General features: G+C 42.2%; 2 protein-coding genes across 3 annotated transcripts in view; both read left to right on the top strand.

The window, feature by feature from the left end:
* LOC146977901 (flotillin-1) overlaps positions 1-27,534 on the top strand; it is a 364,493-nt gene that overhangs the window by 263,306 nt on the left and 73,653 nt on the right. The window lies entirely within an intron of this gene.
* pvrl2l (PVR cell adhesion molecule related 2 like) overlaps positions 20,846-27,534 on the top strand; it is a 407,983-nt gene continuing 401,294 nt past the window's right edge. For both annotated transcript variants that reach the window (XM_085790687.1, XM_085790686.1), the window contains exon 1: positions 20,846-20,993. In XM_085790687.1, coding sequence (XP_085646813.1) covers positions 20,876-20,993 — 118 coding nt within the window. In that variant the 5' untranslated portion in view covers positions 20,846-20,875. The remainder of the gene's footprint in view (positions 20,994-27,534) is intronic.

The following is a 27,534-nucleotide window of genomic DNA, read 5'->3' as shown; positions in this document are numbered from 1 at the left end:
GTGGAGTTGTTGGATTGTGTATTTGATGAGTTTGACGAGGGAAACCAAGAAATCCCATAATGAGCCTCCGTATAGCGTAGCTCTGAGCAGCTCGCGGCTCTGCTCCGCCGTTCTAAAAATAGCTTGCACCGACAATTAAAGGCAACGAACCTACTGCTATGACTATAGGGATTATGGCAATGGGGGAATTTGCCAAAATGTTGAACTATCCCTTTAACTCTGCTCCAATGTGATGTGGTTTGTACTCCCAGGACAGCAGAGAGAGACATTCATATAGATATTACGACGAGCGACTGGGATTTCTCTTTATGAAGTGTCTTTTAAGTTCAGTTTGGCAGACGGAGACATTAAACTCAAGTTATTACGATTCTAATGAAGTCTCACACCGGCTCGCACATAGATGTTGTTTCATTTGTTTGTTTCAGGCCCCTGCAATATGTACATATATATATATACAGTATATATATATATATATTGTCATGCCACGTCTCTCTCTCCGGTGCCTGATGCTGAGGTTCATTGCACGGCGTCGTTTCCCAGAGTGACTGAAAAAGTTGGTTCTCAACTAACTGCTGCTGCAGCTTTTAATAAACAGAAGAATTGGGAGAAAAAAATCCTGCAGGGAAGGTAAGCACTCGCCCGTTTATGATGAAACTTTTTTTTTTATTTGGTGGGGGGGAAAAGTTTTAAAAGTGAATCGTCTCACGTCACACTCTGAGATGGTTTTTCAGAAAATCTGCTTCAAAAACTCTGAGCTGAGCTGAGCTGCTGCTGCTGTTGCTGCTGCTGCTGCTGCTGCTGTCCTTCGGAGGATTGAGTTTCCACATTAGCTTCACGTTCAGATCTTTCTCTCTCTGTTTGCTTCCCCTCTTCCTTCCTCTCTTCTTTTTACTGTCTTAATCATTAACAAAACAAAACAAAACAAAAAGCCGTGAGCACCTGTGCCGAGCTCTGTTCTGCGGCTGTTCATTTGCACAAAAAGGCATTTGACGCTAACGCTCTTCCCTTAGGTGCAGGGAGTCGACTCAACAAGACGTCACAAGAGAAGGAAACCATTACAGGATCAATAGGAGAATGACGCCAGTGTGTGATCCGGTCCGTCTTTGTATCCGACTCCCCTCCGGTTCGTTTTTAAAGTGGTCTGAGTAATCGCTGACATTTTCCGGCTAAAGCGCCACACCGACAGAAAAAAGATGCTACGGGTGCAAAGGATGCAATAATGGACTTTGAAATAACCTTCCTGCAGTGACCACATCGCTTTAAAACCCTTCTAACGCCCATTGATCAGCCCCCCACACCCCCACCTCACCTCAGTCGGTCTCCGTCTTCACAGCCACCAATTACTCTTCACTCATTTCACCTGCAACAGTAAAGAAGAAAAAAAAAAGGAGCCATAGGACGCACAGGAATTATAAATAATGCTTCATCCCTCCTGCATCGAAAGTACAGAAGGAGAAAATCAATGTGAAGCAGAGTGAGACATCGGTTCAGTTTAATCGTACACTCAACCACCTGTCACTCAAAGAGGCCACGCCCCCAATCCTTAATGAAGCGTTAACAGGTGAGTTAATTAATAAGAGGAAATTAGCTATAGGGATGTAAACAGGTTTTGTTACTTACTTACTCAAAGGGATATTTCAACATTTTGGCAAATCCGCCCATTGCCATAATCCCTATAGTTTTAGGAGTAAGTTCATTACCTTTAATTGTTGGTGCAAGCTGTTTTTAGATCAGCGGGGCAGAGACGTGAGCGTGTTTTTGCCGCTCCCTCATCAAACTCATCAAATACACAATCCAACAATTCCAAAATGCTCTGGTGGACAAGTGGTTCGCTCTGTTTGGATTGATAATACCCATTACTACAAATGTAGACATGCGCATTCAGTGTGATGCGCTTGTTTTTTCGTCCTCGTCCGTGGAACCGTTCGCCACAGACGTTTCCTTCAGTGTTGGGTCAGATCCCGGTTTTCCCTCCGGTTGTGTCTCTCCTACTGTTTCCCACAGAGCTCCGCCCTGTTTGAAAGGAGAAGGAAGCCCGTTTGTGGAAAGACGTATAATTTACAGGCCGTTTATTACGTGATAATGTCAAGAAATGGTCAATTTCATACTAATGTCATGTTTTTCATGCTTTGAATCCTTTGGGAAAGTCCAGAATTTTTCTCCATGAAGTCTTCTTGCAGTTGACTGATATTTCTGGGCTGTTTCTACTCAATCAATCGTTATTTCTTGGTGATATTTCTCGACATTACTATGAAATTGACCGTTATTTCTAGGCTATCTCTAGACATTATGACACAATTAATTGTTATTTCTTGGCTATTTCTTGACATTATCACATAATTAACGGCCTGTAAATTAAAGGGTTACCGATGTATGCAATAATTAATTTTTGCATATACTGTACCTATCACTCCTATTACTTAAGTGTCGCCATCTCAAGCCACCCCCCCCCCTCCTGGTCCATACCCGTTTGCATCACTGGTCTTAGCTTTGTTACTGCTCTAGAGATCGATGCTTGGTATGATGTGCAAAAAACAACCAAGCTCAACAGATGCTTGGCTTGTTCACATTTTCTCTATATTTTGCGTATTGATATATTCAAATTCCACTCAAGTCATCACTTTTTCACGTTTTGGGGGTGTGTATGTCGTCTTCCTGCACTTGAAGCTCCAGTTTGCTGATGTTGCTGGGGGAAGCTGTCCCTCAAACTAATGCACTTGCATGCGTGACACGTCGTATTTACCACTTCAGAAGTCTCAACTAGGAGCTTACCAGGATGACTTGAAGGCAGTATTAAACTGAAAACCAGGCAACATGAAAAAGATCGACCCCCCTTTAAAAAAAAAAAAAAATCTCAGTACAAAAATGAACCACAAAAACTTGGCACAGCACGTTCCTCGCTGTGGCTTTTTGAAATATACCATCTCCCGTCCTCTGCGGTCTGCTCTCCTCTTCATATCCGGCCAGTCAATTGAGAAGAGTCAGATGTGATTATAGAATAATAGTTTTTCCTCAAATTGAAAATGGATTCACCGTTCCACCTTCGTGTGTTCGTTAAAACAACCACCGAAGTTTGACGGATCATCGAACACAGCGGGCCCCCCCCCCCCGTATATCCACGCCAGCCAGCTGCCGAGCCACACGAGTCTGCGTTTCCACCTTTATTCTGTTCCAGAAAACACAGAAACGTCCATCAAATTGCTCCACATTTCCTGTGGTGGACATCAGAAAGTCGGCCTTACTGCAGCTTGGCTGTGAAACACTTGGAACGAGGTGCACAAGCTGTTTGGAGAGCCGTGATGGATATGTTTGGCTTGTTTTTATGGACCTGCAAAAAAGACAGCTTGTGTAGGAAACATCTGAGGTGCAACTACAGGGATTTTGTTTTGCTTTTTGAAAAAAAAAAGAAAAAAAAGAAAAAGAAGGGGGGGCTGCTCTGTGCTGTTCAATATAATTTCCAAGTTGGCTGCAGGTGTGTGCGTGATGGGCATAGTGATGGAGGACAGGGAGGTCATGTTCTCTTTACTTGTTCTGGGACTGTTGGAAGAGCTCATCCAGGAGGAAATCAGTCTTTTACAGAGAGATTACCAACATGCTAATGGTCATAATATCATCAAAGGTGTAATAACATCTTGATTTAGCACGCTGCTGTTGCTAATTAGCGCTGTGTGCAGCATATTTTAAAAGAATGTCATTGCACCAAAGGAAAAATAAACTACAGTGCACATGAAAACATCTTACACATGCACAGACTACCATCAATAGATTTTTATATTGCCCTAGTATAAACCTTGATATGTCGTTTTATTGTGCAAGTCAAACTCACCTTGAGGCTCCAGGTGCATGTAGATACAAAGACATCTGATGGTAAAAACACATTCATTTAAAAAACAAATGATGTTGCTGCTATAAAATTAAACAGTCAATATGTTATAACCTACGCATTTAGATTTGGATCAGAGAAATGTGAGGTCAGATCATCCCCCTCAGTGCACTGCACACCTATGGAATTCTTTACCATCAGAAATTAAATCCCAAACAGAACTAAAGAGGTTTAGTGTTAAAGTTAAACATCGGCTCAAGCAGCAGCAGAAATATGAACGTTAACTTCTCTCAAGTCATTGTCAATACAGCATTTCACTAATGTTTAATGCTAAATTTAACTTGTGTTTTAATCCGAAATTTGCAGCTGTGTTTATTTATTCATGGTACCTATTATCCACTGCATTTTTATCATTGCATTTATTGTATTCAGTATATTTGATCCTGTTCTAAAGCCTGACCACCAGGGACAAAGACTGTGAATTAGCTGAAGCTAGACATCCTGCATGCATCACATTTTCACATTTTTTGTGGCAATGTTGTATGTATCGTCCCTGTTAAATAAACATTGAAATATAATAAAAAAAAATTAAAAAAAATACCTAGGGTCTGGAAAGCTCCAAAGATTAAAGGGAAACATAGCTTAGTTGTAATAACAAATTGAATATCATGTTTTTTTTATTCATGTTTTTGACATTATACCTTCAAACCACTAGGGGGAGCTGTATTTCATTTTGTTTATGAGACCTGACGCTGACGTTGGCTGGGGCGGCCGGTCAGTCAGGTTATTTTAGTTTACCACCATTTTGCACCGGTGTTGGAAGAAGCAAACAGTTTTTTCCGACTGTGCTCGGACATAAGTAGCATTTTCTGTCTGTTTTCATGTGGCTGAATCGTAAAAATTGTGACTTTGTTAAGAATTTAAATTGCTGATATTATTTTAAATGCAAAGGAGGAATCCAGAACATTACAGATAAACAATTAGCAGTCAGTGGTGGCAGAAGTAGGACTTACTTATTACTTTATTGATCCCAAAGGAAATTGAAGGACTTGGTTGCTACAATCTTTATTGAGCAACACAACATTCACACAGTATCTCACACCATGAAATATTTGGCAGAAAATGTCATTGTAACATTACAGTTCACTCCCAAGTATCTCCCAACCAATGAATCCAAAACCACAAATGCCGACCTCGGGACAGCTGCAGGAGTCAGAGTTCACCACAGTCATTCTGATAAATCATCATCAGGGAACCCAAGAGTAGAGTGTGTGTTGAATAGATGTCAGCTCAGTGCACTGAAGTCTGCACAAAGACGACGTCGGCTCAGAGCCTCAAGTTCAGCGTCGTAAAAAAAAAAAAAAAAGCCAAAGTCAAATCGTGACTAAAGATTTGATCATTTCACACGTTATTCAGAGTTTAAAGGCTGCAGCTCCGAGGCGCTTTGCTCATTTCACACCAGTTTTTTAAAAACTTTTTTTCACTTCACTTGAGTCTTCACTGCAAAAACTCCAAATCTTTCCAAGAATATTTATCTTATTTATTGTCAAAATGTCTCATTTCTAGTCAAAACTAATCTCTTTCCACTTAAAATAAGACTCATCACCTAAAAATTCACTTGTAATAAGGAAGAAAAACTTGCTCCACTATCAGATTTTTCTATTTACAGTATTTCAAATGAAAATAGACTTGAAATAAGTAAAAAGTGTCTAAAAACAAGCTACTTTTGTATGTATAACTGTATGTATATGTATAAATATACATATTTTAGGTATAATGAGATTTGTTTTGACTAGAAATAAGACGTAAGATTTTCAGTTTTTGCAGTGCTGTGATCATCTCTTGTCATCTCAGGTGTCAGTGTGTGTGTGTGTGTGTGTGTGTGTGTGTGTGTGTGTGTGTGTGTGTGTGTGTGTGTGTGTGACAGAGCTCTGACCCTGTGCAGGTGTTTGTTTTCTTTCTCCGTCTGTTGCACATCAGTTACTGACTCAGTTTTCATTTACAGGCAAACAACAAAAAACAACTCCTCTGAGGAAGAAGAGGAAGAGTAGAACCTCTCCCCCCCCCCCTCCCCCCCCCCCTCTTCCCCTTTGTGTTACTAACCCCCCTCCCTCAACAAACCTGTAACCTAGGTTACCTCAGCGGGGACTCCTTACAGTGATTGACAGCCACCTCTCACCCCCTGGTTCCACTGCGTTTAGAGACTGAAAGATTATCTACCATGTGGTCTTTTAACAGGACCGTGCCCTTGTCCGTACGTCCCCTTCTTCCTCCTCCTCCTCCTCCTCCTCCTCCTCCTCCCTCCTTCCACTATAAAAACATACCAATCTATATCCACACAAATCAAACATACCCAGTGTGTGTGTGTGTGTGTGTGTGTGTGTGTGTGTGTGTTGGCTCACAGCCCCAAGAATGAGGTGAGGATAAGAGAGCGATGGGAGTGCTGCATATAAAATTCATGGGCTGGTTGTGGACAAAATAATAAGGGAGAGAGCTCACACAGCCGCTGCTGCTCCGGCTCCTCTAATGCAGCTAAACAGATTGTGTGTGTGTGTGTGTGTGTGTTTGCTGTTAGGTGGTCTGAGTTGTGTGAATATGTAGAGTCGACTGCTGCTGCTGCTGCTGCTGCTGCGGGTGCTAATGCAGGTTTGGTTCTGGTGGATCAGAGGCGAACTGGAGTAAATAAGTCAGTAGGTGTTGGGGGGCTGGCCGGCTGCCTGCCACCCGTCTCCACGGTGATTTATATACGGCGTTCTGGGATGGCAGAGGGAAGAGGAGGAGGAGGAGGAGGAGGACGGGACGGAGGAGGAGGAAGAGATCAAAGAGGGGAGAGGTGATTGAAGAGCCAAGGCCGGGGGGACGGCCCAGTCCAATCTGTATACAAGGCAGAAGCATGAATACACAGAGATGGATGGATGGACCGATGATTTGTGTGTGTGTGTGTGAGAGTCCAGCTCTGCTCACAGCTAGAGTTGAGCGTCTCATCGTACTGTAGTTCTGTTCTTGTCGAGTTTTTTGTCACATAGTAAGTTGAGTGAGTTCTCAACTAGTCTGGCTAACACCAGACCTAAATCTAAATGTACATAGATTGAGATCCAGTCTGGAAACCACCTGTTCATTTTTTCATATTTGAGGCGTGGTTTACGAAAGCCCAGAGCTGTTTATTGGGCGCTATCAAATGTGTCTGTACGTAGCTTATAGCCAATCGTATCAATCATACCTGATGATGTAGCCTATGTAGAGCGACAGAAATCTGATGAGGAAAAAACGCTAAATGTTGCTCTTTTTTCAAAATAAACTTGCAATCAAAACTACTATAAACACGTTCTAACGCTGCATGGAAAGGTAAAGCGTCTGCCGCCATGTTGGATCAACAAGCTATCAACAAAGTTCGGTCGGTGTGTCGTCATCGTCTTGCTGCCCCCTCCCCTGTTCTGTGATTGGCTCTCTTGTTGAGGGGAAAATTGGGTCCATGGTTTCCAGGCTGACTTGCAGAGCGAATAAAATCGCGCGCAAAGCAGCATGGGTAAACCCAGGCTAGATCCCAATCAGACTTGGCTGAAAATGACTTCTAACTTCTTCTAACTAAAAATTTATTTCATAAAACACATCTTTTCAGGGTGCCATTAGCTCAATGAGTTGAGTAGGCCCTCCATGTACAGAGGCTACAGTCCTACAGGCTTCAAATCCCGAGTCTGGCAGTGGCTCATTGCTGTGTCATTCCCTTCTCTCTCCGTCTCAACTTTCCTTTCAATTAAAGGCAAAAAAGACCCAGCGGACTGGAAACACATCTGAATCATTTCACCCTAACTCACCTGCAGACAAACCGACAAACCCACAGCATCGCCTGCACCGGGAACGCAACAGTACCGGCTGACCGTTAGTTAGCATTAGCAACGCAACAGTACCGGCTGACCGTTAGTTAGCATTAGCAACGCAACAGTACCGGCTGACCGTTAGTTAGCATTAGCAACGCAACAGTACCGGCTGACCGTTAGTTAGCATCAGCAAACATTTAGCTTACCTGTCCAGAAGGAAAGCTGGACTTTTAGGCCCATTTGCTTCCTTGAATTGGCACCATCGCTAAAAGACGTTCCGTGGATGTGTTATTTTTGAAAAATGAATAGTTTTGATCAAAAAGTTGTTACTATAACCTTTAAAAGACACAAACAAAACACATCTTCTGTCTAGTTGAACTGTGTGTTCTGGTCAGGTTCAGGCCGACTTCTCTGCTTCACTTTATGCTGTTTCTACTGTTGTGATACATGCTAATATGCATTGTCCAGTTTCAGTCAGATTAAGGTGTAAACATGCAGAAGAAAACAGGTTTCCAGTCACATCATCTGGGTGTTTTTAGTCGGATTTGGATAAGTCCAGTATCAGTCAGACTGATGCGTTTACCTGCTCTTAGCTGTCCAGTTAGAGTTCAAAATTGGGGTTTTTTCATCTGCCATGTAAATGAACTGAGTGTGTGTGACAGTGAGGAAGCGACTCAGTAAAACCCAAGCGTACGGACGCTGACAGAACAGTTTCTTTTAAGTCTTTCTTAAAAGACGGAGAGAGAGTCGAGCTCCCAGTCATCACACCTGCAGTGCAGCTGCAGCGTGAGCAGCTCGGTACAATACCATCCTCACCCCTCACGCCGCTCGCAGCTTTTACAGCTCTAATTTATGACAAGAGATGAGAGAGGGAGAAAAAAAAAGAAAAAAGAAAAGTTCAAGTCACAAGTTCAGCCAAAGAGTAAATTTCCCCTTCGGTGGTTGTTTCATTTAAATACATTTGCGAGGCCTCGAGTCAACGCTGCCAAACGTTTCAGAGGAAAGGAACATAAAAAGGAAAAAGTCAGAAAATATATAAATATAATTTTGTCCCTAGCAGAGACATGTTGTTGTTTTTTTTGTCGTTAATCATTGTGCGACCTCTCAGCCAGGGCCGTTGCTAGGAATTCTGGGCCCCCTTATAGAATACTAAAGTGGGCCCCTCCCCCTAACTTTTCCTTTTTTTTTCTTAGACTACGTATGTATTATCGTTTTTTATGTAGCCTTCTTTGTTTTGATGCTAATGCAGCATTACACTGCAAAAACTCAAGTATCTTAGCAAGAATATTTGTCTTATTTCTAGTCAAAATGTCATTTCTAGTCAAAACAAATCTCATATACTTAAAATAAGACACATCATATTAAAAGTAGCTTGTTTTTAGACACTTTTTACTTCTTTCAAGCAGATTTTCACTTGGAATAAGTAGAAAAAATCTGATAGTGGAGCAAGTTTTTCTTCCTTATTACAAGCACAAAAAACTTACTTTCACTGGCAGATTTTTCTATTTATTGTGAATTTAAGTGAAAATTATCTAAAAACAAGTTAATTTTTAGGTAATGAGTCTTATTTTAAGTGGAAAGAGGTTAGTTTTGACTAGAAATGAGACATTTGGACAAGAAATAAGACAAATATTCTTGGAAAGATGTTGAGTTTTTACAGTGTACTATGAGTATTAGTCAGGGTCTTACGCAGAATAATTCAGTCATACAAAGATTAGACTACTGGGGTTTTTTATGGGCCCCACTGGGCGCTGGGCCCCTAGAGTTATCATCACTTTTCTCCCCTATACAACGGCCCTGCTCTCAGCCTCACCTCCCCCCGACCCCTCGGTGTTGTGTAGCTACCACAGGTATAAAGTACGGTGGCCTCCGGGGGGCGAGGAAGCTCAAAGTGGAGAGACACGAATCATCGGCTAAATTATTCAAAGCCTCTCCAAAAAGCCCGCTGGCTCCAGATAGATTCTTCTTTTAGGTGAAATGTAAAGGAAAAATAACACTTGATTCCGCCTGGTTTCCTCTGAGTGGACGGACGGATGTAGTTTAGTATAGCGATGAGTTTTTTTTTCTGTTTTGTTTTGAATCTAACTACATGTGAGCTCGCTGTATTTCAATATATATGAGCTGCATTTCAAATGTCAAACCATGCAGCAGTGGACCGACGTTCAGGCTCAATCTCTGCATCAACGTGACTGAGAGCGGGGAAAAAGAAAAAAAAGAAAACACCTTATACAGCAGTTTGGCATGTGAGTTGATATAAAGTGATTCTGATTTTGTTTACAACATCATTACAGCAGTGGGGAATTAATTTACTGAGTTTCCTCCACAGAGCCAAACAGGCCTGCAGCCAGGGCTTACTCATTATTTATGTCACACAAATTCCCCTCCAAATTGCATTTATGTGGCCTTTTTGCATTTTATTGCCAGAGGAGATTATCTGTCAGCCTTGTGATGGTTTCAAGTATACAGCTATTTTTTTATATTCAGCTTTTTCCCCCTTTTCCTTTTTCTTTTTCTTTTTTTTTTAAAGATAACATCAGCCCACATCTGCAGTAAATCTGTGTCCTTTAATGATATTTGACTGACAAAATGTTTAAAACTAAACTTGTCAGTCACAGTTACAGTTACTATAAAGACCTGAGCAACTCTGGGCAACTCTTGAATTAATAATTACAACATAGCTCACTGATAATGAATATGAATCTCAGCCTCAGACTACAATCTTGTTAAAAGGCAGCAGAGCAGCAGGAACACGAGTGACCTGACACCACAGACGTTAAATTAAAATGCAGCTTGTTTATGGATTGAAGAGACGGATATCGATGTTCACTAAGCAGCAGTTTGTCATTATAAAGACGGGGCGGGTCATGTGATCTGTGTTAGTGTTACTGTACAACCACAGAGACCGAGGCAGTTCCAGTTCTTCATACATGCAGAGCAGAGGTCATTTTATATTTATGTGGCTGGACTTAAAGATACAGTGGTGGTGGGAGCTAAATGCTAATGTCAGCATGTGAACATCCTAGATAGCGATGTTTATTTAACAGGTTTAATCTTTATCATGTTGCATAGAGGAGCCGAGACTGATGGGAAACTCAACTGTCTTGCAGATGTTTGAGGATAAACCAAATTTAAAGAGGAACTATGCAGAATTTTCAACTTAACTACGCTACATTTGTAAAACAAAAGACTCCAGGGACTATGATATATAAGATATTAAAGAGAAAAGAGGGACTGAGAAGTGAGTGAGTCATGTGAGAATGATACATTACATTTATTGAGAGCAAAGACAATCGACCTAAGAGTACGTTTACATGTGTCCGACTGTTTTCATAAACGGATATTTCATCCTCTCCGTTTACAAAAATAACTGCGTGCACACCAGTCCGTTTTCAGAAAAGTTTTTGTTTACACTAACCCGTGTATATTTGTCGTCAAGAAGACATACCCATAGCAGGTTTTTAGAGGTTTACCACCGGCTGGTTAAATTCTTTTTAGGCGATAAATGTTGGTCTCATTGATGAAATCTAACAATTGTGGCAGTAGCATTAGTTTGTTTGAATGAAAAGTGAAGCTTCGTGTGTGTATTGGACAGAAGAGCTGCCTCGGGCTCTGTATGTATGTATCAGTCTGCATTACATTTTATTTTATTTTATTAAGTTATACATTATGGTTACAGTACACGGCAAAGATACTTCACTACTCTAAACCGTCTTTGGTTACGGTTAGCCTATGTCAGGGTCTGACGTCGGCTCCCCAAATCTCTGTTTTTCTCTGTTTACATGCAAACGTGCAAATGGAGTTTTCCAAAATATCCACTCTGGCCAGAGTTTATTTTAGAAAGAATCGTTTTCAGAGGTGAATTCTCTGTTTGCGTCTAAACGAAGGGTGCAAACGATGGTTAATGTCTCTGTTTTTAAAAATAACCCACGGACGTATAAACAGGGCCTAATGCTGCGTTCCAGGCTTTTGAACCCGTAAGTTACGACTTCAAATCATGACTTACGACTTTGTAGCATTCCAGGCAACCCGTAACTCGTGTTTTTCCAACCTGTTACCTGTGAAAGTGCACTATAATCATATCATACGCAGGATTTTAAACTCAACTCAGCTCCATGTGTCCCTTGTCTCCAGCTCCAGAGTCCTAGTTCTGGTTAAATCAATGCCTTGTAACTAGTTCCAGGGAGAATGGAGCGTCTCTTGGCTGAAAACCAACCTTGTAAGATCAGAGCCTCCGACCTGGTGTCCCAGCTCTCGTCTCCATGGCAACACCGCCACACAAACGTTAACGCGCTAACCCGTAACCCGTGATCTCTTGTTGATGACAGATAAGACTACACAGATATACACATGGTAGATGATAAATAACCTTATCCACCGCTCCATGGATTGATTTCTCACCGGCTTCTTCGTTGGAAACAAATGCACATGGAGGAGAGGAGGGTTAGACACAGAGGAGGAGAGTTCATTCCAGTTCATCTTAAAACATTATTACAGTTTATCCAGAAGAGTCTGTGCAGAACATCGTGACAGTTTATCCACTGGTTGTTGAGATAACTCAGGAGAAGTCAGGAGATCACTGAAACAGTGCAAGTTCGCTTCAAAACAGAATCCAGATGGAAAGTTAAAGACTCTAAAGCTGCTTTTTAAACCTTAAAGATGATCCTTACCCAACTTCGGGGATTTAACGCTACCTGGTAGATCTTCGTCGATGTTGTACCAAAGTTTCTTGGAGCTTTTAACGCAGCGTCTTACTGCCTTTTAGTTAAATCCTTTAGATCCAACCGTTCTCATTTGATTTGAGTTTTACCTTAACCACCTGGATGGCAGATGAGTTGTGTGTTTTTTGCAGTGATGATGATGGAGTCCTTTGTCCCATCTGTCTCAGTTAACAAGATAAACATTGATCGGTGGCGATTACATTCAAAGACATGAGACAGAAAAACATGGAGAAACTTGTGTGTCGGTGGAGTGGAGGCAGTTCCTCTGAGCAGTCAACAGATGGCAGGATGTAGCCGGATCATTTGTATGCAGCACCAGCATGTCCACACACATTCACGGACACACACACACTCACACACACAGACAAACACAGCAGGGGCCGGCAGAATACATCGAGAGCCTTCAGAGGACAGAAGGTTTCCCTGCTCTTCTGTGATTAATGGGCTGATTGAGGCTGCAGCCAGAATGGAGGGTGGGCCAGTTTGCAGCCTGCTAATGAGGTGATAATGGAGAGGTGGGCAGCCGGGTCCGACTGCCACGCTGCAGAACGGAGCAGAGCATCACAGGGAAGCTTTCACAGGCAGAGATACAGTACAGACAGAAAGGCTTCCCAGAAGGCCGAGTGTTACTTCTCACTGAAATGTTTTGAATAATATAGGTGGAGCGAGGCGTGAGGATGCTTATACCTTGATTTCCACCCGCCAGGAAAATAGGCGGTTATTTGGTTTTGCATCAAAGCATAGAAATCATAGTGTTTTAGCTGTAAACGTTACAGCTGGAGGAGGCAGGTGGGGAGTTTGACTGCGAGATAAAGAGCTGTTTCAGCTGCCACGGCGACAACGGCTCGGTGTGGGAATAAGTGTGGGAGCGTCGTCGGCCCGCTCCCGCCACCGCTATAGTTCTATCGGGAAACCATCATTGCATCACAGCCGGTATAAAGGAGCTGCCATCGGAGATCTTTCTTCTTCCTGTTTGTATATCTCGTTGGCATCGGTTGTTGGCGGACTGAGAAAGAATTATTCAAGCACGACTTATCGAACGCCTGATGCAAGACTGCAAGTACATTTTCACCACTCGCTGCCAAGAGTCGGATGTTTTATTGTGTATCAGAGTTTTTGGAAATGTGTTTTTTTTCTTTGGATTTTGTTTTTTTTACTGTCCGTGTTGCAGCTTCGGCTCAGTTGGAGTTGCTCGACCGTTGTTTGGGAGGTTTTTTTATTTTTATTTTTTACAGTTTTGCCCATATTTCAACCCTGACAGATCCTTGACATTGGTTCCTAAATGTTTACGCGGCTTTGTCCACAAACACCTACACAGTGAATCTCATAAAGATCAGCTCACCTGCCTAAAAAACCCTGAAAACTATTGTGTAGCGTAATACATCCCATCAAATTGTTGTACAATCTGTTTCTACTTCTACTGAAAAACGATGGAGGAAACATTTTCTAGGTAGAAAATAGATCCAATAGACAATCCAACACATTACATTTGGTTTTCTCCACATTTCTTATACATTTACATTCATATTGGTTTGTTGGAGCAGAGAAACCTCTGCAGACAAAGTGTGACCAGTTCCTACAGCCTTTACTGTCAAAATAACAGGAATATTTTCAATTTCTTCTCCCATTTTAAATGATCTGACCTTGATTGCGAACCTGGTTCCTCTGTGTAATCCAGTTTAAGTCATCTTTAGACATTTAGAAGCATTAAAAACTAATCTAGAAAAAGTTACACTACATTTATCTAGATGTTTTTAATGCTGCCAAATTATTAATAACATTTAGACATTTAGACATTTGGCAGCATTAGATACATGTAGTGTAACTGTATCTAGACTGGTTTTTAATGCTTCTAAATGTCTAAAGATGACTCAAACTGGATTACACAGAGGAACCAGGTTCGCAATCAAGGTCAGATCATTTAAAATGGGAGAAGATAAAAATATTCCTGTTATTTTGACATTAAAGACTTTAGGAACTGGTCACACTTTGTCTGCAGAGGTTTCTCTGCTCTATACAAACCAATATGAATGTAAATATATAAGAAATGTGGAGAAAACCAACTGTAATGTGTTGGATCTATCTATAACAAACACTTACCCACAAACATTCACCTCCATTGTTGTGGCCACATGCTACCAAAGATTAGGGGTTACGGGTTAGCGCGTTACGTTTGTGTGGCGGTGTCGGAGACTCTGATCTTACATTTAGAAGCATTGGTTTTCAGCCAAGAGACGCCAGGTGGAAGGCAGAGAGCCTCCATTCTCCCTGGAACTAGTTGTCTAACCATCATAATTAATCTGAAGCTGTTTAATTACTGCAAAAATGTAGCATAGTTCCTCTTTAAGATGACAAAAACACAGATGCATTGAAATATTGGATGCTATACTCAACAAAGAAAGTGATCAGAATCATACAGTAGTTCCTCCCATAGTGTTTTATTCTTTACTATTTACTGTCTTGAGTTATGACTCAATCAGTCGGTTAATTGAGACTTGCCTTTTACAACGTCTTGTTGTGAACAAAGCCTTTTCCTCAGTCGATCCGCTCGTGTCTCCGTCTTCAGCAGTTAAGTTTTAAGAAACCGCCGCAGTCGACTTCAAAGCTGCTCTCTTATCGTCCTGAACAGGCGCCAGAAGAACGTCCTCTTTGTGTATAGGAGAGCTCTGTTTACTTCCCTTCAACTCATCCATGTTTGAAACATTTCTGTCTTTAAAAAAAAAAAAGAAACCTCTCAGCGTCTCTGTTTCCGAGCGCGGGACAACAAAGCAAATGACAACATCCATCTAGAGACTCAAACCCCCCTCTGGTCCCTCAAGCCTTTTTCTTCCTTGTTGCGCGCAGCAAACCTGAATTTATGTGTGCAATTTTTTTGTGCAAGTTGCTTGTACTATTGTTTTTTTAGGTGTAATAGACCTGATGCATCATCACGTTGTCACCGAGTGGATTAAAAGATGTTTAAAGATGCTGAGCTGGTCTGCAGCACCACATCTACCATTATACTCATCATACATTAAAGGGATAGTTCAACATTTTGGCAAATTGGTCCATTGCCATAATCCCTATAGTCATAGCAGTAGGTTCGTTACCTTTAATTGTCGTTGCAAGCTGTTTTTAGAACGGCGGAGCAGAGCTGTGAGCTGCTCAGAGCTACGCTACGGAGGCTCATTATGGGATTTCTTGGTTTCCCTCATCAAACTCATCAAATACACAATCCAACAACTCCACAACGCTCTGGTGGACAAGTTGTGACCTGCACATTCACCACGCTATGAGATAATAACACAACGTTACCAGACAGAGTTGTTTTAGAGGGAAATTCATGCAAAACCGCTGATGCGCGTTGCCTTCAGGGACAGTTTTTCATCAAGCAGTCTCTGTATTTCCCTCTAAAACAACTCTGTCTGGTAACGTTGTGTTATTATCTCATAGCGTGGTGAATGTGCAGGTCACAACTTGTCCACCAGAGCGTTGTGGAGTTGTTGGATTGTGTATTTGATGAGTTTGATGAGGGGAAACCAAGAAATCCCATGAGCTTCCGTAACTTCTAAAAGCTCTAGCTTCTAAAAACAGCTTGCACCGACAATTAAAGGTAACAAACCTACTGCTATGACTATAGTGATTATGGCAATGGTCCAATTTGCCAAAATGTTGAACTATCCCTTTAATTTTTTACATCATTGGGAAATAACCTTTATTCTGTCGATGGAAAAATGTTTGTATAGTTGTTTTGGCTTCACTTTACACTTCATCTATACTTGGACGTCATAATGGCCCTAATGTTTTCACAGGGATTCATAGTTTTCTTGTAACAGTCGAATGTTTTTCTTCTAAACGGCTCAATAACAGTTAATATACAATCTCCAGTGTTTACTCCACTGGACATTTTAATACCCAGGGTCTTGGTGGAAGTTTATTAGTCTTATTTTACTGCGTTTGTTCTGCACCGTGCTTATGTTTTGAATTTCTAACTCTAACAAATATCAGTTCATTTTTTAGTCACTTAGCCTATTTTTAGTTGACTAATTGTCTTCTCCCAACCACAGAAGGAATATTTCTCTTTAAATTGCCTCTCTTAAGGTTTCCTTCATTTTTTATTTTTTATTTTTTTTACTCCTAATGAGCCAAAGTGAATTTTAAGAGGAAATTGTTCTTGTCTTCTTAGAAAGCAAAGCCCGGGCCAGGAAATCATTGATGTGCCTATAAAACCCTGCAGAGTCATCGCTCTACACAGAGCACACGGTGGTTCTGTACGGCCTCTATCTAGCAGTGAAGTTTCCATTTCCTGTGCAAATCAGTGGGTGTATCACGCGGTCAAACTCACAGGAATCAATAATTATTTGGATTAAATGATAAAAAGCTTTCAGTCACATTTGCTGCCACAGCGTTTCTATGATTTCAAATGATATAAAGGACTTTTTGGCTGCTGGTCAGACACCGTGAGCAACATTAAGGCTTTGGCACTGGTTTCGGTTTTGATTCCAACGACTGACTGACAGTGTTTCCAGTAACTAACAGCTCTGATTGGACGGTTGATGGTTATACGGTCTAACAGGTGGAAGACAAGATGTTTTCAGAAGGTCACAACAGAACAATGTGGTAGAGAGAAAGTACCTGAGTTTTATTGGCTGCTAAAGGAAAGTTCTCAACTCTCTCTGTGGTTTTTGTTGCTCCAGTCTCAGACGACCTGTAAAGTCAGAAGTGTCTTTGGCAGCAGTCACAGCTGTGAGTCTTTATGAGCTTTGCACACCTGGATTGGAGCCGGTTGAGTGAATGCACCTGTGATAATGATCTTCATGTCTCTCTCCACATCTTCTACATAGTTTCAAGTCTGGAATTTGACTGGCTGACTCATGGACTGTCTGACTTTTTTCCCCAAAAAACTGCTCTCATGGTTTCTTGGCTGCCATCATCATGTTTCACTTTAGGGATGGTGTTAGATGTTTCATCAGACCTGAGAATATTACTTTTTCAATCCTTCATTTAAAGGGATAGTTCAACATTTTGGCAAATTGGCCCATTGCCATAATCCCTATAGTCATAGCAGTAGGTTTGTTACCTTTTATTGTCGGTGCAAGCTGTTTTTAGAATGGCGGAGCAGAGCCGTGAGCTGCTCAGAGCTACGCTACGGAGGCTCATTATGGGATTTCTTGGTTTCCCTCATCAAACTCATCAAATACACAATCCAACAACTCCACAACGCTCTTGTGGACAAGTTGTGACCTGCACATTCACCACGCTATGAGATAATAACACAACGTTACCAGGCAGAGTTGTTTTAGAGGGAAATACAGAGACTGCTTGATGAAAAACTGTCCCTGAACGCAACGCGCATCAGCGGTTTTACATGAATTTCCCTCTAAAACAACTCTGTCTGGTAATGTTGTGTTTTTATCTCATAGTGTGGTGAATGTGCAGCTCACAACTTGTCCACCAGAGCGTTGTGGAGTTGTTGGATTGTGTATTTGATGAGTTTGATGAGGGAAACCAAGAAATTCCCTTAGTCTCCATAGCGTAGCTCTGAGCAGCTCACGGCTCTGCTCCGCCGTTCTAAAAATAGCTTACACCGACAATTAAAGGTAACGAACCTACTGCTATGACTATAGGGATTATGGCAATGGGACAATTTGCCAAAATGTTGAACTACTGTATCCCTTTAAAGGCCTGGTCGAGCTTCTGAAGCTCTGTTACTGTCGCCTCCTGGCTCTCGGTCTCCTCCTCCAATCACATCTCTTCGTACGTGGTCCTCCAGAAATGGTTTCAGGTGGCACCAGACTTCTACTCCTTCTTCTTCGTCTTCTATTTCTCTATTACTGAGGTGGCAGCGCTCCAGGGAACAGTTGGAGCTGTAGGAATAGTTTGACAGTGTCGTCCAGATCTATGGCTGCTGGTCACCGGTTTATCACCAGAGGGTCACACAGAGTTCCTCTGTTCCTGCTCCTGTCCTGACGTGCACGCTGAATAGTTTGGACTCTTTTCTCAACCAAGTCTGGTCACTTCAGTTTTATTTTACCACAGACGGTTTAAAAAAACAAAACAAATTCTAGTGCATCAAATAAAACAAACCAACAAACAAACAGGAAGTTGCAAATGCTTTAACAAACAAGAGAGTTTCAGTCTCTTGTTGTGACGGGTCGTTGGGTGGAGATCGCACCAATTATAAAATGCCAATTTTTCATCCATTAAAAATAAAAATCTGACATTTTGCACCACCTCTCTGTCTGCTAACACTTTCCCACCTACTCCACGCTGTGCAGAAGATCCATCCCTTTAATTATTCATGCCTATCTGTACTGTTCCCCTTACATTCCTGTATTTTTTTTTTACTGCTGTATTATATGTATTGTGTAAGCTGAAATACCCTCAGGAGCAATAAACAGAAAGGGTCTGAATACTTTCTGATTCCACTGTAGATATATATACATATTTGTAGAGGAATTTAATCTGTATTAATGCATATTTTATGTACTGATATGCTGCACTTAAAATCTCCAGCTGCATTAGAATAGTTAGGTTTATAGAAAACAGCATTATTTATTTTTATTTTATTCAATTTACTGTAACCAGATAAAGGAAGATGAAGACCTCTTTCACAACGGTGACCCGGCCATGAAAGGCAGCAGCACATGTCATAGTGAATAAAGATAGATGATAGATAGATAGATAGATAGATAGATAGATAGATAGATAGATAGATAGATAGATAGATAGATAGATAGATAGATAGATAGATAGATAGATAGGAAGATGGATGGAAGGAACAGATTTGTTCAAGGAAGGAAGGAAGGACCAAAGGGAAAGATGGGAGGAAAGAAGGAAGAAAAGATAGAAGGAGGGAGGGAACAGATTGGGTCAATTGGGTCAAAAAGATAGATAGATAGATAGATAGATAGATAGATAGATAGATAGATAGATAGATAGATAGATATACAATAACAAAACCAAGGTTGAAATATAAAAGTGTAAGCAATTAGACAGATAAAGTGCAGGAGTTATAGTTACAGTAACAGTTAAATGTGAATATGGTAACACTTTAGATTAGGAAACACATATTCACCATTAACTAGATGCTTATTAATATGCTCCTTATTAGTAATTATTAAGCACATATTAACACCTTATTCTACATACAGTAGCCTTATTCTACCTCTATTACACCATGAATTAAGATTTTTCCTGATATTAACTCCTAATTATCGCTAATTCAGTGTAAATTAATGCATTGTTGTTTCTAAATAATGATGTGAATAACCAGTGGGTTACAGGGGCAGTAGCACAAGAACAGTAACTCTTCCTTTATCACTCTGAATTAGTAGATAACATTAATGCATTAATTTACAATGAATAAGCCATAATTAGGAGTTAATATCAGGAAAAATCTTAATTCATGGTGTAATAGAGGTAGAATAAGGCTATGTAGAATAAGGTGTTAATACGTGCTTAATAATTCCTAATAAGGAGCTATAAGCTACTTATATGCACATTAATAAGCACCTAGTTAATAGTGAATAAGGGTTCCCTATAATAAAGTAATAAAGAGTCTTAATTAGTGAATGCAGCTTTTACATTCCTTCACTGTGTGGAGGTATTTCCATTAATCACAGAATAATGTTGGTGATCACTGGAAATAATCACCGATAATAAAATATTATGCACTGATTTCTTTTCTTTCTTCCTTTCTTTCTATTAGACCACACCCCCTTCACAAACACACACACACACCTACACTTACACACACGCGTGCGCGCGCAGTGGAGCGGCAGGTGTCAGTAGAAGCCGCGTGCAGGTTGAGTTGAGCTCAGCAGCCTATTACGGCTCAAGTCCTCTTGGTGACGCTCTGCTGACATCACTGTGCCGTCTCCCCCCCACACACCCCCCTCCTCCTCCCCCCACTCTCTCTCTCTCTCTCTCTCTCAGCGCTGCACATCACACACACACACACTCACACACTCACACTCACACACACACTCTCCCTGAAACACACTCTCACTCGGAGCTCCGCGCAGCTCTCCTTCTCTCTCTCAGTCCGTCCAACACTTTGTTTCTGTTTCTGCTCCGCGCCGTGACACATAGGCTACACACACCCACTAACACACACGCACGTACACGTACACGCGCATCAGCCAGCCAGCCAGCCGCGGGCTACCTGAGCGCACTGTGGCACGGCCCACGCGGGGAGAGAGAGAGAGAGAGAGGGAGAGAGGGAGAGAGGGAGGGGTTTGTCTTCTCCTCCTCTCTGTCAGAAACACATTCACATTCACATTCAGCCGCTCACAGAGAAACTTAGCGCAGAGAGAGAAACGCTGCTGCAACTTGGACCGGTGGGCTCTACCCTCTATACCCGCTGTGGACTGGAGCTACTGGATGTGTGTGTGACTGTGACTGTGTGACTGTGTGACTGTGTGTGAGAGAAAGAGACAGAGAGAGCTCGGAAGTTTTTCTTTTTTCTGTCCTGGCCGATCGCTCGCAGAAGAGAAGGAATAATTTGGAGGCTCCGTGTTGGATATTTCAGCGGCATGGCCACAGATTACGCAGCAGCGGCGGCAGCAGCGCGCTGTCCGGCGTCTCCGCTCAGGAACAGGAACACTCTGCTGGTGGCGGCGGCATCGATCCTGCTGCTCTTCGTCTGCAAAGGTAAGACCAGAACAGAAACACACCGAGCTGCTGGGTTGTGTTGTGTTATGTTATGTTGTGTTGCTGTTTGGTTTGTTGTCTCTCGGCCGTGTTCCGAGCTCCGCTGCATGTTCCTCTCCTCCCGTCACGTCTCCGCTGTGGCCGCTGCGTGTTGTAAAAGTTTACAGTCCAGCTCTGTGGACCCAGACCGGTGTGTTGAGTTTTTTTCTTTTTTTTAAGAGAGAGCGAGAGTGTGTGTGTGTGTGTGTGTGTGTGTGTGGTTCGCCATGACAGGCGAGGTGTGGCTCTCCTGGTCCGTGCATGGTGGTGTTTTTTTTGTCCTAATTCCTCGCAGCCTCAGACGGCAGGTGACTGTTGAGGAGGAGGAGGAGGAGGAGGAGGAAGCTGTAATCCTCCCTGAGCCTTTACAAACCCCCTCTGAACACGGCTGACCTGGAATCAGTAGTGTGTTTACCTGTTGGGAAAGAAAGTGTCGCAGGGAAAACGTATAAGGGTGGGCGAGAGACCGAGACTGAGACCGGGATCGAGAGAGACCGAGCAGCAGCAGCAGCAGCAGCAGCAGCAGCAGCTCTGATGGTTATTAACCAGCTACAATGTGAAGGAGCAGAAAGTGGTTGAGTCTGAGCAGAGCAACAGGGTGGTGGTGGGTGCTGCTGCTGCTGCTGCTGCTGGGGGGGGTTTGTGCTGCCTCGTCAATAGCTCTTAATGAAGACAGTAGTAAAATACCTGTAGAGGAAACACACCTCAGCCTGCTGCCACTTGGAGGAAACACACAGTGTATGCAAGGCAAGGCAAGGCAATTTTATCTGTATAGCCCGTTTTTACCAACAGTTTGTCTCAAAGGTCTTTACATGGCATCGTAACAACATCTTCTGTCCTTAGACCCCCACATCCACTGAGGGAAAAACTCCATAGAAAACCCTTTTAACAGGGAAAAATCAGAGAAACCTCAGGGTGAGCAACAGAGGAGGGATCCCTCACCCAGGACAGACAGACGGGACATAGATGTTGTTACAGACAAGACAGTTTACAGTTTGTGTCACAGAATATGCAGCTCATACCATGATGCCACCATAAATCACAACTTGGTAGAGGCTCTATCGCCATGTCGTTCAAAAAGTACTGCACAGGGAATCATTTACTGTGCTTATACCTTTCTTGTCTATTTGTCCTAAACAGCCAACAGCGCCCATCACTGCTGTTATATTAGTAAATGATCATTTTAATGGTCTCGGACTGGACATGTAATATCTACTCATGTTCTTATCTTCCGCCTCCCATCGACCCTCCCAGATCCCAGATCCCCAATTCTCCTCACCATCTTCCTTTTATCCCAGTGAATGGGACTACTTTATACATGATTAATTGATATGATGATGATGATGAATATCAAATTATGAAGCTCTAAGATTGAGGGGGTCGTTTCTTTAAAAGCCTACTGAGATAAGAAACTGCCCGTTCATTTGCATCGTAGTTCTAGATAGATCTTTTTAGATGTGAGTCTAAAATGTGAACAGTGTGAAGTCTGAAAATACATTTGTTTAATTTTTTTGAATAATTTGGGCTGTTTTTATTGAGGGGGGACATGTCCTCCCCGTTCCCCCCCGGGATCTACACCCATGTCTGATCCGTATCAGAGTTTAGACCAGCACTGATATGGATATTAGGAATGATTGATGTTTTTTAGGTGGAGCAAACCAACTGGAAAGACAAAGATGAGACAGTTTTTAATATTAAATCAGTGTCAATGCACATTAGCATCGACTAATGAGACCAACGGCTTTAAGATAAACAACTTGTGACACACAGGTGGAGCTGCAGCTCCAGTCTGCCTCGAAATGAGGCATTTTGCCCCTAATTTCAGACAGTGCAAGTACATTTTTCATCTATTTGCTTATGTGCAACCAGTAAATTTGCAGTTTTTTATATATTTTTTAAGACTGGTGAAATGTAGAGCTGCAACAATTAATCGATGAATCGCACAATAATCAATTATTAAATTAATCGTCAACATTTTTGATGATTTTTTAAAGAAAAAAAGTCCAAATTCTCTGATTCCAGCTTCTTCAATGTGTATATATTTCTGGTTTCTTTGTTCCTTTATGACAATAAACTGAGTCTCTCTTTGGTTTGTGGACAAAACAAGACATTTGAGGACGTCGCCTGGTGGTTTGAGAAAGACTGATTGATGTTTTTCAACATTTTATTGACCAAACAACTAGTTGATTAATCATTTAAATAATCGACAGAGTAATCGATAATGAAAATGATCGTTAGTTGCGGCCCTAGTGAAAAGTGTCTGCAGTCTGTGTGTGTGTGTGTGTGAGGATCATGAATGAAAAATGTGAATATTTGGTTTGCAAGTGTTTTACACCCTGAAATCTTCTGCTTGTGCTCCTAAAATTGTAAATTAAAGGGCGTCGCTGTCTCCTAACGTTAGTCTGGAGCTCTGACCTGGGATCAGCCAGGTATCAGCCTGCTGATATATAGGCTTTATCATTGAGCTGATACTGTAAACGTAAAGTCAAGTGATGATGCAAGCTCGCTGCAAGACGGCGTGCAGCAGAGTTTCTTTTTTTTAAAGAGTTTTTATAGAAGTTATTGACGAGCGCCACCGAAGCCGTAAATCCAGATAAAGGAGGATAACTCAGCTGTGCAGTTACTGGTACTGTGCAGACACTTGATAAGCCTTCTGTGTGTGTGTGTGATATTACAACATAAACCAAACCAAACATATCAATAAACTTGCCAGCGATTACCATAGCAACACTTATGGGTCCCCGACGTGTGAACATTGCCGGTGATAGATAGATAGATAGATAGATAGATAGATAGATAGATAGATAGATAGATAGATAGATAGATAGATAGATAGATAGATAGATAGATAGATACTGTAGATAGATAGATAGATAGATAGATAGATAGATAGATAGATAGATAGATAGATAGATAGATAGATAGATAGATAGATAGATAGATAGATAGATAGATAGATACTGTAGATAGATAGATAGATAGATAGATAGATAGATAGATAGATAGATAGATAGAGTCTATAACCACCGCCACACAGAAGCTCAGACTGAACATCTCTAACGTGCAGCGCTGAGTGGTGCAGACGTGCTCTAGTCTCACCCACAACAGAAGCAACTGTAGCAGCTTTTACCCCTCCGTTTCCCTCCTTCCTACCCCCCTCGTTTCTCTTCCCCAACTGGGACCAGCTACAAAATTCATAGCAGCAGGCAGCAGTCAGGCTACAGCGATCGGCATAAGGATGTGTGCGGGCCGCTCTGTCAGCACGGATCTGTCAGGCCTGTTGTTTTCACCTGGGTGTAACTAGTATCATCTGTCAGAGCTGTCCCACCATTGTCACCAAGGAAAAAGGAAGATGGGTCATTATGGAATCTGGGAATATATTGTCTCGTGCGCTGACATGCCTCGGAGACATGCCTCTGAGATCAAAGCAAATGTGGAGGGAGGGATGAGGAGGGAGGGAGAGAGAGAAAGGGGGAGTGTTGTGGTGTTGGGGGATGTGTGTGGGGGGTGAGGTAGTTGAAGGATGTGTGTGAAGCTGCAGAGCTTCTGCTTTGCATTTTCTGCCGTAGCATCTGTTGCATAATCGGTGGCGATGTGGAGCCGCGGTTCTCTGAGTGAACGAGGCAGAAAGAGGGATGGAGAAGAAGGAAGGAAGGATGAAGAGAAGGAAGTAAGGAAGGAAAGATGGGAGGAAGGAAGAGAAAGAAATAAGGAAGGAAGGAAGGACAAAGGGGAAGATGGGAGGAAAGAAGGAAGAAGGATTGGGTCAATTGGGTCAAAAAGGAAAGAAGAAGTAAGGACGAAGGGAAGGGAAGGAAGGAAGGAAGGAAGGAAGGAAGGAAGGAAAGAAGGGAGGAAGGGAGGGAGGGAGGGGAAAGGGATTGTGGAAAGAAGGAAGGGAAAAAGGAAGGAAAGAAAGATGGAGGGAGGGAACACATTCGTTCAAGGAAGGAAGGAAGGAAGGAAGGACAAAGGAAATGATGGGAGGAAAGAAGGAAGGGAAAAAGGAAGGAAATATAGAAGGAGGGAGGGAACAGATTGGGTCAAAAAGGAAAGAAGAAGTAAGGATGAAGGGAAGGAAGGGATGGGAAAAGGATTGTGGAAAGAAGGAAGGAAAGAAAGATGAAGGGAGGGAACAGATTCATTCAAGGACAACGGGACAAAGGGAAAGAGGAAAGAAGGAAGGGAAAAGGGAAGGAAAGATAGAAGGAGGGAGGGAACAGATTCGTTCAAGGAAGGAAGGAAGGAAGGACAAAGGGAGAGATGGGAGGAAAGAAGGAAGGGGAAAAAGGAAGGAAAGATAGAAGGAGGGAACAGATTGGGTCAATTGGGTTAAAAAGGAAGAAGTAAGGACGAAGGGAAGGAGGGAAGGAAGGAAGGAAGGGAGGGGGGGAGGGGGAAAGGATTGTGGAAAGAAGGAAGGGAAAAAGGAAGGAAAGAAAGATGGAGGGAGGGAACCGATTTGTTCAAGGAAGGAAGGAAGTAAAGAAGGAAGGAAGGACAAAGGCAGAGATGGGAGGAAAGAAGGAAGGGGAAAAAGGAAGGAAAGATAGAAGGAGGGTTAAAGGGGAACAGATTGGGTCAATTGGGTCAAAAAGGAAGGAGAACGAGGGAAGGAAGGAAGGAAGGAAGGAAGGAAGGAAGGAAGGAAGGAAGGGAGGGAAGGGAAAAAGGATTGTGGAAAGAAGGAAGGAAGGGGAAAAGGAAGGAAAGAATTTCTGGCAGTTTGAAAATCATTTTATTTAAAATGTAAAGTGAACGTGTCGACTCGTCTGTAGCTTCACGTCTTCTGGAGATCGTTTCATCCTCCACTTGCTGAACAGACGTTTGGATGAGCGGTGCCCAAACTTCTGCACGACACTGTAAATCCTATACCCACCCTGCCCTCCTCCCAACTCTGATCGTTGGGAAACAGGAGAGCTAAAGAAAGAAGAAAATAGTGCCGTGGCGGCGGTGGAGAGCCCGGCGCTGTGTGAGCCGGCGCCGTGGCAGCAGCTCGGTGACAGATACTCAGCTGAGACTCTCTGCTACACATCAGGCCTGTATTGTTAAAAAGCTTGTCAGACTGTCATGGCGGTTTCCCCACAGGTTATGAATTAATTTGAATAGTGCAGCAGCAACACAACCGGCGTCTTGTCTCCTCGTCTCCTCGTCTCCACGCTCAACGCTGCTGCTGCTGCTACTTAACCACCAACATCCAGAGTCGGGATTCAGAACGTGTAGGAGCTTGATTCCTCCTGAGATCGTCCCCACACATGAAACTGGTTTTTCGTGAGGAGGCTTCGTTGGTTGTCTCGTACTCTCTCTCTCTGTCAGAACGTTTACAAGCTCAGCTCAGTTCAGCTCTGCTCTGCTCGGAGTTCAGTCCTTCTCCCTGTTTACATGCAACAGGGAGAGTCAAATAACTGACTCCTCAACACTGGGGGGCGATATGCGTCGTTTCAGCAAGTTAATACGACTCGCACTGTGTGAAATGAACTAATTCGGCGCTGACGCATCAGGACAGGCAGGTTCAGGTCGGTTTCTCTGCTTCACTTTGTGTCGTGTCTACTGTTGTGAAGCGTGTGCACACATGCATTGTCCAGTTTGTGTCAGATTAAGGTGAAGAAAACCAGGTTCCAATCACATCCTCTGGGTGTTGTAGTCGGATCTGGAGAAGTCCGGTATCAGTCGGACTAACGCGTTTACCTGCTCTTCAGTTGTCCAGTTATGGTCGGATTTAGGGGAGACACTACAGGTGAATAGGGTAAAAAATTTAACTAACAGATATCGCGATGAAACTTCCCATGTTTATCACTTACATTAAGACAAATATTTTTTGTATTACAAGTTTTGTCAAATTTTATGTTTAAATATGTAAATGAGGCAATATCTGATGAAATATGCGCTAATTTGCATATATTTCCAGAGCCGAAACCTGAACAATGGATAAAACCACAAATTCTTGTTTTATTTTGTTGACATATTAGAGTCAAAACGGTATTTTGGATATCTCTTTTTATCACTCTGTAAATGAGAAAATACTGTCACCAGCCCTAAAAAAATCAAATTTCGCCATGTTTTTAGGAAATAAATGAGGCTGTGAATGATATATCAACAAACCCCTCAGTAAAAACCTTCAGAATATAGAAAGGGATCAAACTGGAAGGTTTGGTGTCTGTTACAGTAAATGCTGCTGAAGCTCAGAGTCTGAGGAAAAACTCATTTGAGAAAACGGCCTTTAAAGACTTGTACTGTAAAATTCCATAGGCCTACTTAATGTAAATCATACTTTTACGATTGGTTGCTGATACAAAGGAAATGACAATTTTTGGAGCCTATATAGTTGTTCAGGAGAGAGAGAACTTTACAATGATACCTGACATGACATGGGTCAGACTAACTTTTGGTGAATTTAGGAGAAATCTACTGACAGAAGAGACAAAATGAAGTAAAATAACACCTTAATGTGGACTTCCTACCATTTCTTTTGACTTTTCTGAAAGAAGACATGTTAAGGATG

Source organism: Trachurus japonicus, chromosome 11 (assembly GCF_045865225.1).
Source record: "Trachurus japonicus isolate A0001 chromosome 11, Traja_1.0".
Taxonomy (NCBI): Eukaryota; Metazoa; Chordata; class Actinopteri; order Carangiformes; family Carangidae; genus Trachurus; species Trachurus japonicus.
The sequence above is the reverse complement of the archived record's forward strand: the minus strand, read 5'-3'. Positions and strand labels throughout refer to the sequence as shown.